This window comes from Odontomachus brunneus, unplaced genomic scaffold (genome assembly GCF_010583005.1).
Source record: "Odontomachus brunneus isolate Ranch 3 - 2012 unplaced genomic scaffold, Obru_v1 Obru_scaffold_039, whole genome shotgun sequence".
NCBI lineage: Eukaryota > Metazoa > Arthropoda > Insecta > Hymenoptera > Formicidae > Odontomachus > Odontomachus brunneus.
The window spans coordinates 1,549,094-1,562,137 of record NW_022639489.1 but is presented as its reverse complement, the minus strand read 5'-3'; the positions used below and the strand labels follow the sequence as shown (position 1 = coordinate 1,562,137).

The 13,044-nt window shown below is 36.1% G+C and overlaps 1 protein-coding gene across 2 annotated transcripts in view; it reads right to left on the bottom strand.

The window, feature by feature from the left end:
* LOC116844141 (protein FAM13A) overlaps positions 1–13,044 on the bottom strand; it is a 113,127-nt gene that overhangs the window by 67,500 nt on the left and 32,583 nt on the right. For both annotated transcript variants that reach the window (XM_032815304.1, XM_032815305.1), the window contains exons 3-5: positions 8,150–8,290; positions 3,944–4,325; positions 1,710–1,953 (exon numbers count right to left, since the gene is read on the bottom strand). In XM_032815304.1, coding sequence (XP_032671195.1) covers positions 1,710–1,953; positions 3,944–4,325; positions 8,150–8,257 — 734 coding nt within the window. In that variant the 5' untranslated portion in view covers positions 8,258–8,290. The remainder of the gene's footprint in view (positions 1–1,709; positions 1,954–3,943; positions 4,326–8,149; positions 8,291–13,044) is intronic.

Below are 13,044 nucleotides of genomic sequence, written 5' to 3'. Positions count from 1 at the left end.
TTCCATTTAAAAAAATTAATGTGACCTTGACCTGACCTTCGCTACGCAACCCAAGGTCAAACTGATGTGATCAGTAAATACATCTTTTTAAACGCCACAACTTTTGTCTGAAACATTTTTTTGTAAAACTTATATTTTTCCTGATATTCGGGCGTCCCGGTACTTTCCGAACACCCTGTATATATGGTAAAGCACCTTTTGGGAATATAGTTACATGTACCTATATTTGCCAAATATTCCAGTTGTATTGACTATATAAAATAGTTAATTTCTCTTACCATTCAATATTTGCCACCTTATCATATTTTTTATTTCAAATAATTATAATTCTTGGTAAAAATTTTACACGGGTCAGTTATACTATACTTATATTGTAAATATTACAAATATTATGGTAACATTTATTATTAAAATTATATTCCTAACTATATTTTTACTATGCCATTATAGTTCCAAATATCATACATTTTTCTCTCAGTGTGGTGTTGTGCACTATGAATTCCTTCCGCCGGGCCAAACTGTTAACAAGGAATATTATTTGAGTGTTATGCATCGTTTGCGTGAAGCTATTCGCAAAAAGAGGCCGGAATTGTGGAAAGACAACTCTTGGTTTTTGCACCACGATAACGCGCCATCTCACACTGCATTGGTTCTTCGAGACCATTTCGCTAAAAATTCGACCCATATCGTTCCACAACCACCATATTCACCTGATTTAGCACCGTGTGACTTCTGGCTATTCCCTAAACTCAAAAGACCGCTCCGGGGACACCGTTTTGACTTGATTGAAGAGATACAAGCTGAATCGAAGAAAGCTTTGAAGGCCATTCCGGAGATCGACTTTAACAACTGTTTCGAGGGTTGGAAAAAACGTTGGCATAAGTGTATTGTGTCTGAGGGGGATTACTTTGAAGACGACGAAATAGATTTGGAATAATAAATAAAGATTAAAAAAAAATGTTTAATTGGTCTTACTTTTTGGACACATTAGTATAATCACGACAGTTGCAATTAAACGACACTAAGGAAGAGAGTAAGGACACAACAGAATTTCCATAAATGTTCTAGTTTTCCGACTTTTTTCATGTTTTTTTGCTGTAAAGATGTTTTTCAGACAAAACTATTTCTATTATCGAGATTATTATCGTTATCGTATTATCGAAACTATTATCGAGACACACTATTTACACGTAAAAATATCGTTCAATCAACATCCTTCAATTAACACATTGGACTTTGAGAGTGTTTTTCTAACAGTAGGTTGAGTGTTTTTCTAAAGTAGAAAACTTTGACTCTCTTCATTCTTCTTCTTCGTTCGGAAGCAGTGTCAATTAAAGAACATTGAACATTTCAAGAAGAGAAAAGATCTCCATGTACGTAACAAGAACTCTAATTAAGAACTCCTAATTCTTCTTCGACCAATTCCATCTTTCCTGCAAGTTCATGAAACTTCAGCCGTATTTCACTTCACTTGAGATCGCATACCGTGCGTTAATAATACGACCTCGACAGTCGCCTCTTGCTTGAGTTATCGTGTTCTCTAACGACTCTAAAAATAGAGGCGACAAAGCGGTGTGCGATCGAGATAGACGTGTCGCTCGTTTCCGCCGCCGGCGCAATTACGCGAGTCTTTCGCGTGCGCGCGACTTCCGCGCGCTTTCCTGCCTCACTTTCGGGACTCTCATGTGCTAGGAAAGTAGCTCACTCACCAGTCGGGGAATAGCACCAGCGCCTCGGCCAGGATGTCTCGTAGGAGAGTGGTCGCGGGTGGTACATGCGGCAGAATGACCGGCGCGAAGACGCCGCAGACACCGGCGCTGCGTCCGTGTCGCGCCTCGTACCTGCTCAGGTAGATCGCCAGGTAGCCGAGCAGACGGTAGTGGGAGGAGGGCAGGGTCGACAGCAGTTCTTTCGTCGAGGTGATCCAGGACTCGTGATTGTTCGCGTAATCCTCTGCATCAGATATATACCCTTCAGTTTGCTCGCATTCCGTTGGAAGCGTCGCGCAGGAGACAAATAAAAATTTACTGTTCGCTAGAGACCACAATTTTATAGCAATTGAGATGATTTTTTTTTAATTAAACGTTAATCAATGTAGAAAAAACTGTCGACTCCGATTTTTTAAACAATTTTTCTAAATGTTGCAGTATTAATAAAAATTAAGCTCGTATTCAACAACCTAAACCTAATATATTTTACAATGACACATTTTGTGCTACAGAAACATTTTTGTCATATCGGCTATAGAATTGATAGACAGATTGTTAAGTGCTAGATCTTAATACTGACTTTACATTTATGTTATGCGACTTTGTATATCCTATTGCAACATATATACTGTATCAAAATGATTTTGTATATGTTGACAGGAGATTAGTAGTTGTCAACTGCCAAATTCTGATTTTCATATCAGATTCGTAATCAGCAATGCTGAAAATCTTAGTACACTGTACTGTGCAGCAAAAAGATGGAAAGTTTTTCGATTGGAGTGGCTTACAAAACTTGATAATTTTTTACAAATTCTTATTAATATAGCAACATTTAGAAGAATTTTTAAAAAAATCGGGCTTGAAAGTTTTTTTCTACATTGATTAATGTTTAATTTGAAAAAAAAAATTGTGGTCTCTAGCAATTTTTGAACAGTAAATTTCTATTTGTCTCCACTGTGCGTCGAGAACGACGCGGGGAGAAGACGATTTCGTATTAATTGTTACATTCGTTATTAAAATTAGTAGGGGAGATCGGAGGTCCCACACGGAGAAAAATAATTTTGCTTTTTTAGCAAAATCGTCGTTGCTACTGATTTCGTTGGTACTATATTCGTAGTGACATACAAAAAATTAAGTTAACGTAACTAATTTTACAAATTATTCGTAATCAGAAGTAGTTTCGTTGCCAGGATAGAAAAAATTTGTTGAGTGTATTTGTCCTAAGAATCACGTTAATTTGCTATTGACGCAAAATATTGTATTCTTAGCAAATTTATTTGCTATCGAAGTAAAACTGCAACTGCTTATATAAATCCATCATGGTTCTTATAGTAAAATAATTTGTAGATTCAGCAAATTATATCCAGCAAATAGTGATTAGTATTCTTAACAAATTTTTTTGCTGTTCATATAATAACGAAAAAATTTTGTTAGCAGAAAATTTGCTGGGCCAGCAAATTATTTTTCTTCGGCATATGCTGCTTATGTACTTTTTTTTTAATATTTGTCTTAAGAAAAATAGTATACAAAATTGCGAAATAGTCCTTTTAGAATATAAATACTTTCCCTTGAGTTCGCGTCTGTGAAATGACTGATCTTTTGAGCCGACAAAACCAACTGGGATCGACTGAGATCCAATGATCTTTCCTAAATCTCTAATAAACTCTACACGGCAAAAAAAAATTTGCTAATATATGGACAACTAAAAATATTAACTGCAGGAACAAATTTTCTTGCTTTCATAGTAAAAGTTATTTAGTTGTGATAGTTAAAAGATTTGCTAATATATATTAGCATATCTTTTAGCCACTCCAATTGAAAAACTTTCCATCTTTTTGATGCACAGTACAGTGTACTAAGATTTTCAGCATTGCTGATTACGAATCTGATATGAAAATCAGAATTTGGTAGTTGACAAATCTACTAATCTCCTGTCAACATATACAAAATCATTACGTTTGGCACAGTATATATGTTGCAATAGGATATACAAAGTCGTATAACATAAATGTAAAGTCAGTATTTAGTCACAACTAAATAACTTTTACTGTGAAAGCAAGAAAATTTGCTTCTGCAGTTAGTATTTTTAGTTGTCCATATATTAGCAAATCTTTTTCTCCGTGTAAGCACAACAAGACAATATCTCGCAGAAGATGAGCATTGGCTAAACGCTTCCTCTCCACGCAGCACCTCGTTCATAAAGTCCCGTTAGGAAGATAAGGATCTATGCTTACGGGCGTGTACGCTAAGCAGTCTGCCGACTAGGGTGGACGGCACGACGGGTTGCGGCAGCTCCTTCAAGTACTGCCGGAGAAGGGTCGCCGCGGTCGGAGGGCACGCGGCGCCTTCGAGGTCGGCGTCGCCCCTCCGCTCGAAGGCGGCCCTGAGCCTCTCCGCCAGCCTGGGACTGCCGCCCGACAGCCGGAACACCGCCGCGCTCTGGAAGCCGTGGATCTCGATGTAGCTGCATAGCCGGTGCACCACGTACGGCACGCCCGTGTCGAGGTACGGCTCCACCAGCTCCAGCCGGGTGCCGAAGATCCTGCTGGACCCCGCGCCGCGGCCCAACAACGAACCCGCCAGGACGCGCTTCACGCGCGCGAGACGGGATTCGTCCTGCAAGGGACGCGATTCGTGTACATGTCCCGGTATCGTCGCTGAGACAGGGAAGTAAACTAACAAGTAAACCTATCCAAAAGGTACACTGCGATTTCTTTCTAATTTGGCACAAATTAGAAGTGCAAAAAATATTTAGGTCATATTCTTTCATTTTGGTCCACTTTGAGTTTCACGGGCAGTTTAATGTTTCTTTAGCTTTTTAATGTTCTCACTCCTATCATCAACAAGTATAACAAAAATGCATAAGAAATAAGATTGCATGCAAGATATAGTTAAATAATTTTAACAAATTCGGCATAGCTGAGACACGAACCATTCTAACTTTCTTTAGCCGAGATTCCAACAGAAATATAAATCTATGCCAAATTAGTCAAAAATGATTCGAATCTCAACTAAATTGAGAGAGAAATCCAGTAATTTTAATTAAAATTTTAACAAAATCGGCATAGCTGAGACACGAACCATTCTAACTTTCTTTAGCCGAGATTCCAACAGAAATATAAATCTATGCCAAATTAGTCAAAAATGATTCGAATCTCAACTAAATTGAGAGAGAAATCCAGTAATTTTAATTAAAATTTTAACAAAATCGGCATAGCTGAGACACGAACCATTCTAACTTTCTTTAGCCGAGATTCCAACGGAAATATTATAAATCTGTGCCAAATTAGTCAAAAATGGTTTGAATCTCAATTAAATTGAGAGAAATCCAGCAATTTTAATTAAAACTTTAACAAAATCGGCATAATTAGACACGAACTATTCTTTCTAAATTTCTTTAGCCGAGATTCCAACCGAAATATTTTAAATCTGTGCTAAATTAGTCAAAAATAGTTCCAATCTCGGCCAAACTGAGAAATCCAGCAATTTTAACTAAAATTTTAACAAAAACGGCACAGCTGAGACACGAATCATTCTAAATTTCTTTAGTCGAGATTTCAACCGAAATATTTCAAATCTGTGCTAAATTAGTCAAAAGTGATTTGAATCTCGGCCAAACTAAAAAATTATTTGTATAAATAATTGTTTTCAACTTTTCACACGTTTTATTTAAACATTTTATACAAATTTATATTTATACAAATAATTTATATTTATACAAATTTATATAAATTTATATTTATACAAATAATTTTACACATTCATATTCATAATCAGCAAACCAAAAATGCCTATATTCAATTTTATTTTTTATACATTTTTGTTGCATTTGTTGATGATAGGAGTAAGAACATTAAAAAGCTATAAATTGTCCATGAAGTTCAAAGTGGGCCAAAATGAAAAAATATGACCTAAATATTTTTTGTACTTCTATATTTGTGCCAAATTAGAAAGAAATCGGAGTGTATCTTTTGAGTAAATTTATTTGTAAGATGTGTAGAGTTCTGACACGCAAAAAATAAATTAGTTGAATTGACATGACACAACTGAACGCATTCTAGTCGAAGGAAACCGAATTTTCCTGGTTTCCAAGAACCGAATTTATATTATAATAAGAAATTCTGCTTCCAAAACACGTTTAGATGTGTCGCATTCAACCAAACTTCTTTCCTTGAGAATTTCCTTGAGAAGAAGTGGGACAGCTAATGTCATTAAGAAACCTTAAGAAATTAAAGCAGCATATCGTCCCTCGAAGATATGTAACGTCTAACGCGAAAATGTGTAGCACTAGTGGCTTGTTCGTTATAATAAAAATAATAAATCAATAAATGTCTTTATGTATGTCATAAAACTTTTTAAAATTATTTTCCCGCATTGATTGAAACAGCGGAGATATCCAAGGTGGTAAGAGTCGTTGGCTCATCCTGTATATAATAATACAGTGTAATTGACGATATTAACACACATTACCAGCATCACACGTACATGACGCATCTCACGAGAGACTGACGTCACATACGCATGATAGCAATAATTTCTCATCCTATCTCCACGCAAACAAATCGCCTTACGCTGTTACATAAAAAAATATAGAGTGGTCTCCGTAAGCAGGCGTGTTAATAATACACACTATATAAAATAGCAAAGCCTCGTAAAATACTTCGCGCGATCTGCGGGCGTTCTATTTATAGTACTTTATTTCCCGCGTAAATTATTTTTCCCCACGCGCATTCGTTTGTTTACCCTCCGGGGGTGCGGCGTGCACGCAACTCAATCTGTATACTTCCCGCCCGTCTTATCGGGGCGTGACTGATGTGTTTCCCGACATTTGCGCGACATTTATACGGGTTGTAAAACGGATCGGTCAAGAGTGGCGGTCATCGAGAAAGCGACGAAGCGGCCGCTAACAGCTGGGAAGGCAGTGAGTGCATCGACAAAGTGGAGTAACGAGTAGATATAGCCCTCGCGCATTCTCGCCCGACGATAGAGCGAGTTTCTACGCCCATATCTCGAGTGCGGAACGAGAGCTGCCGCGTGAAACTGCCTATCCGTTAAGATAGCAATACTAGCTGCTGCATTGTCGATAAGAGGGGCCCGCGCAACAATATCTTATCGCCACACAAGCATGGAAGTCCGAGCATGGAAGCGCGAGAAAACATCAGGGAAAAAAAAGCCCGTCCCAGTAATACATATATTATTACTCGACATTAATTATCTTTGCATGTACGATCCATATTAAATTTATCGCCAGAGTCACCTATAATTATTATGTGTGCTCGTGTTGAAAAATTAATTATAATTATATGAATATTATATACATAGTAGTTAATTATAATTATATCGTGTTAAAAAATTAATTATAATTATAGTTGTTATATATTCATATAATTATGATATATTCATAATTATAATTATGAAAATTATAATTATATGAAAAAGTCTCGATTATTTACTAAGAAATATGTAGGATCTATAAAAAATGGGGACCATACATGGAACAAAAGGTTTGGTTGAATTAACCAAATATCTGGTCGAATATGAACGATCCAGAAATTCTGATTGAAATAACCCAAATTCTGTTTAAGTTAACAAAACTTTAGTTGACTTAAACAGAATTCGGGTTACTTCAATCAGAATTTCTGGATCGTTCATATTCGACCAGAGATTTGGTTAATTCAACCAAACCTTTTTTCCGTGTAAGATTCAAATAAGATTTCAACATACTTAAAGAAAATAGGCAACTTTATATTGCATCCAAATGTTCTTTGAAACGTCCATTATAAGAAAAACACAAGTTTCATTATGAAAAAATGGTTAAGAGGGAAGGAATTATTGTTTTCTTGGAAACATTACTCTTAACCTCGCTTTCTACGCAGACCAAATGGGCTTCCTCATATCAAAAATTATTAAAAGCGACTTATTGAGACACGCAACATATAAGAACGCATATTATTGCACGTTTAATTGATTACAATTACTTATCAACAACGCTTTTCTCATAAAACAATAAAACTGCATATTTGCAAAAATAACTTATGATTAAAAATCGTATTGACGATGTAAAATCGTGCGCGATTCAAAATCGCATTTGCGACATAAAATCGCGCGCGATTTGAAGTCATATTTGCGATAATTGTGACGCAACGTATCGCATTCGTTGCACGGAAAAAAAGGTTTGGTTGAATTAACCAAATATCTGGTCGAATATGAACGATCCAGATATTCCGATTGAAGTAACCCGAATTCTGTTTAAGTTAACAAGATTTTTGGTTGACTTAAACAGAATTCGGGTTACTTCAATTGGAATTTTTGGATCGTTCATATTCGACCAAATATTTGGTTAATTCAACCAAACATTTTTTTCCGTGTGTGATTCTTGAAAAAGGATCACATAATTTCATAAGTCGCACATCCCTTCACTTAAGTGCCGGAAAGATTACCTTATCATGTGTTTGACGAGAGCGCGTGGGGCTTGCTGAGGATCCATGATGATGGTGGATATGGTGGTGGTGGTGATGATGAAGATGTTCTTGCTGGGGGCGTCTCATCCCACTTTGTCTGCACCGCGACCCGCCGCCGCACTGGCAAAAGAGCGACGAGCAAACTTGTAATTTGCACGATATTTGCGACCATTGAATGAAGAATACCAGGAAGGAGCATGTTGCGATATATCGTGGGTAATCGATTATGGATGCATTCCGATATTAACTTTCAGTACTTGAAGTGCTGTAGGTGCCGTTCCAAAATACGCTGCAGTAAACTTTCGACGAGCTCGTGAGAGCATGTGACGTCATAGATTTTGTTGTCACATCCTGCGATTGGCGATATAAAGGTCGTTCTACATTAGTTGCAAGCCGATCGCAAGCAGACGCAATTCTTATTGCGTCAGCCAATTAGAAGCATCAATGGTGCTATTGACGCTTCTGATTGGCTGTCGCAACAAGAGTTGCAATCGACTTGCAACTAATGTAGAACGATCTTGAGGCATTCGTAGTAGCAATGCTGCGATTGTCGTTCCGTTATAAGAAGGAAAAAGCAATAGAAGTAATTTCGGAACGCATCGCCAGTATACTGCTGTATGACGTCACGTTTTCAGGACTGAAAGTTAATATCGGAATGCACCCTATGTTGCATTGGTTCAGTTTGATGACGTAATAACTACGTCATAATTGACGTTACCGGAAACACAATCAGGCGGTATACTTTAAACATTTTGGAAGTATATAGCAAAGGAATATTAATTCTAAAAGAATAACAGAAAAATTGTATCTATATTTTACTAATATTGGTGAGGGAAATAAAATTAGTCACCTGTAATAATTTTCTCTTCAATACGTTTGTCGCACCTATGTCTATTCGATTAATTGATGTTACGTCATAACATTTATTTAAATTCCATAGTATCGATAGTCGCATTTGGCTCATTTTCATTGCGTCACATCCTTCGCACTCCTACCAAAGGATTTTCTCTTTATACGCCTTCCTGGTATTCTTTATTCTATGTTTGCGACGTACTCGAGAGTTCGTTATTCGATGACATTTTCGTTTTTCGCGGTAAAAATCCGGAAAGGCGGACAATCGAGACCTACGGACTTGCCGCGAGAGAATCGAGAAAATTGTGAAACAATTGCTTCATAAGAAAAAAAAAAGGAAGCGGAGGAAGGGGACCTCTTTCTTTTTTGGAAAATCCGCGCGGGTCGGGGAAGATTCGCTGAGCAATACAATTCTCGCGGAAACTCATCCCCGACATCTGACCGTTTCTTGATGTGGAGAGTGTAGTTAACGTCGCTCGCGGAATATATTAACCGCGAGCGCTTTTTCGGAAGGTCGAGAGGTCGGGAACGGATTTCCTCTCCCGGGGAATTGGACACTTCGGGTCCATTCACTCCGACGCGGCCATTTGCACGGTCATGCTGAGAAGAACGGCACGCGTCAACGCGCCCGATGCATTGAATAAAGAATACCAGGTAGGAGCATGTTGCGATATATCGTGGATAATCGATTGTGTTGCATTGGTTCAATTTAATGACGTAAACTACGTCATAAGTGACGTTACCGGAAACACAGTCTGGCGGTATACTTTAAACATCTTGGAAGTACCAAGGTGATTGATGTCTTTAGATTGGCACATTAGTGATGTTGCCACCTCTAATGCGCCGTGAATTTCCAGTAGTGCCAACCTTAAAATCTCTCACTACACAGTTGCAGACAGCTATGACAATCAGTATATTTGTGATAGCCACCGAAAGCACATAACCTCTGATATTTTGTAAAAATGGAAAACTGAATTCGTGCAGTGATTAAATATTTTTATTTGAAAGGCTTGCAACCGCAAAAAATGATTGAGGACTTCCAAAAAATTTTGGGGAAGTCTGCTCCGTCGAATGCAACCATATACAAGGTGGGCCAAAAATCTGGATACACCCAAATATATCATAAACGATGCATTTTAGAAAAAAAAATATTTCAGACAAAAGTTGTAAAGCTTAAAAAAACGCATTCAACGATAGTAGTTATTTGACATAGGATGGCGTCGCCAAAGTCAGAACAAGGTCAACTTTGCTTTTTTAAATAGAAACACATATTTTTTTATTACGGCATTTTATTCTACGTAAAAAAGCAAACAACTTTTGCTTGAAAAAATTTTTTATACGACCCCTACTTTCTAAGATATTTACGTAAATATCTACAAAATTATTGGTTTCAATAATTCTTTACTTGAATTCTATCAACTTTACCGAAAAATACCAAGAGATAAAAATTGCTTATTTTGTTTTCATAAAGTTCTGAGAATTTTTTCAGAATTTTGTGTTAACATTTTAGTACTTCAAGAAAATGCAAGAAATGCAGTACTAAAAGTTAATATAAAATTCTGAAAAAATTCTCAGAGCTCTATGAGAACAAAATAAATAATTTTTATCTCTTGGTATTTTTCGGTAAAGTTGATAGAATTCAAGTAAAAAATTATTGAAACCAATAATTTTATAGATATTTACGTAAATATCTTAGAAAATAGAGATCGTATAAAAATTTTTTTCAAGCAAAAGTTATTTGTCTCTTTACATTGAATAAAATACTATAATAAAAAATACATGTTTCTCTTTAAAAAAGCAAAGTTAACCTTGTCCTGACCTTGGCGACGCCATCCTAGGTCAAATAACTATTGTCGTTGAATGCGACTTTTTAAACCTTATAATTTTTATCCGAAACATTTTTTTCTAAAATACATCGTTTATGATATTTTTTGGTGTATCTAGACTTATGTTTTTTTCATTTTCATTTTAAAGACTTATCAATCAATCTAGTATACAGCAAACGAATATTAATTTTAAAAGAATACTAGAAAAATTGTACTTATATTTTGCTCATATTGATGAGGAAAATAAAATTAGTCACTTGTAATAATTTTCTCTTCAATACATTTACGCACCTTTGTCTACTTGATTAATTGACAATATTACGTCATAACATTTACTTCGATTCCATAATATCGGTAATCGCATTTGGTTCACTTTCATTATGTCACATCCTTCGCACTTCTAACAAAAGATTTTTTCTTTATGCTCCTTCCTGGTATTCTTTATTCAATGGTCCGATGACACCCCGGCCGAACACAATCGCGGAGCAATTTCAATATTTTCGCGAGAGCGCGATCGATCGGGCGGAACGCGCGTCTCACAACACGGGAAAAGCTCCGTTCAACTGTCATCAATGTCGTCGTCCTCGCTCCGCGCCGCCACTATTCTTCATCACGGTGTAAACAAAGGAAAGTGTATTGATACAAAAGTTTCGCGCCGCTCCGTGCCTTGCCGTAGCAGACACGCGTCATCAATCGATACGCCGGCGAATTGCTTCACAGATGTTTTCGTCTCGAAAACAAACAAAATCTACCCTGCGTTCCTTGTTACAAAGTTATATATTTATTTATTTACTAACGGGTAGAAAGTCTTCTTTTAGAAAGGCGAGAAAGATACATGATGTAATTATAAATATTATAAATATACAAAAATAAATTATAAAAACAACAATATATATTATTATTTTTATAATTTACAAATTGTATATTTTATAAATTATATATATATAATTTAAAAAATAATAAATATATCAAAGTAATAAATTGTGAATATTACGAAAAGATTTAATAAAATATTTAAACGCTTTTCCTGAAAAATCGTGTTTGGCACTTAATTTATAATAAAGACCGTAGGTCACGCTTTTTATTTGTATGGAGCGTGTTTGATAAATAGAGAATGTTACTTATTACAGACTTTTTATAATAGAATTATAGATTAATAGATAGATAAATCTTTAGATTAAATAGAACTATGTGTAGCCGAGGAATACATCGACATTCTGCAGCGATAGACTATCCTCTCGCATTTCATGCACGTGCCGTTTATATTCTGGGAACTGAAATTTGGTATTAAAAAGATTTGCTATGTTTTCAATGAAATTTGCCGATACTTTATTCCTCATTTATTTATATTTCTCGGCAAAAAATAGACCTTACTGAGAGTCCATTCCCGTACACTGAGAGAAAAAAATAATTGGAATAACTACAATCTCACTATATTTTATAGTTCATTTTGGCCACAAACATATATTTATAGTTCATCTAAACAATGAAGATATAGCAGAATGAACAAAGATTTATAGTCACCATTTTATTACTCTATGTGTATAGTAAAGCACACTTTAGGAATATAGTTACATGTACCTACATTTGCCAAATATTCCAATTGTATTGACTATATAAAATAGTTAATTTCTCTTACCATTCAATATTTGCTACCTTACTATATTTTTTTATTTCAAATAATTATAATTCTTGGTAAAATTTTTACATGGGTCAGTTATACTATGCTTATATTATAAATATTGCAAACATTATGGTGACATTTAGTATAAAAATGATATTCCTAACTATAATCTTTTTACTATGCCGTTATAGTTCCGAATATCATAAATTTTTTTTTCTCAGTGTACTGCTAGAAACGTGTAGCGAAAGATGAAAAGAATTCCTATGAAAAAAGATATACATCCCTCCGGGTGTTTTTATTTTTTTTTTAAAGGTCACTTTGACACATTTGCGAACTAACGTGTCGGCACGTATGTGTATATTCCACTCTTTAGAAATGATACTTCTAAACTTCTCGTCGGGAGTTACTTTCCATCCAGCCGCTCCCGCCCGACCTGATTTGTCCTCCGCATTATTGTGACTACAAGTTAAACGCGATAAAACGGGCGGAACGAGGTCGCGCGAACATGCGAATTTTATTTTGCAAGATCCGCGGAAAATTGCTCGTCCGGGGCGGGGTGGGGGGGGGGGGGG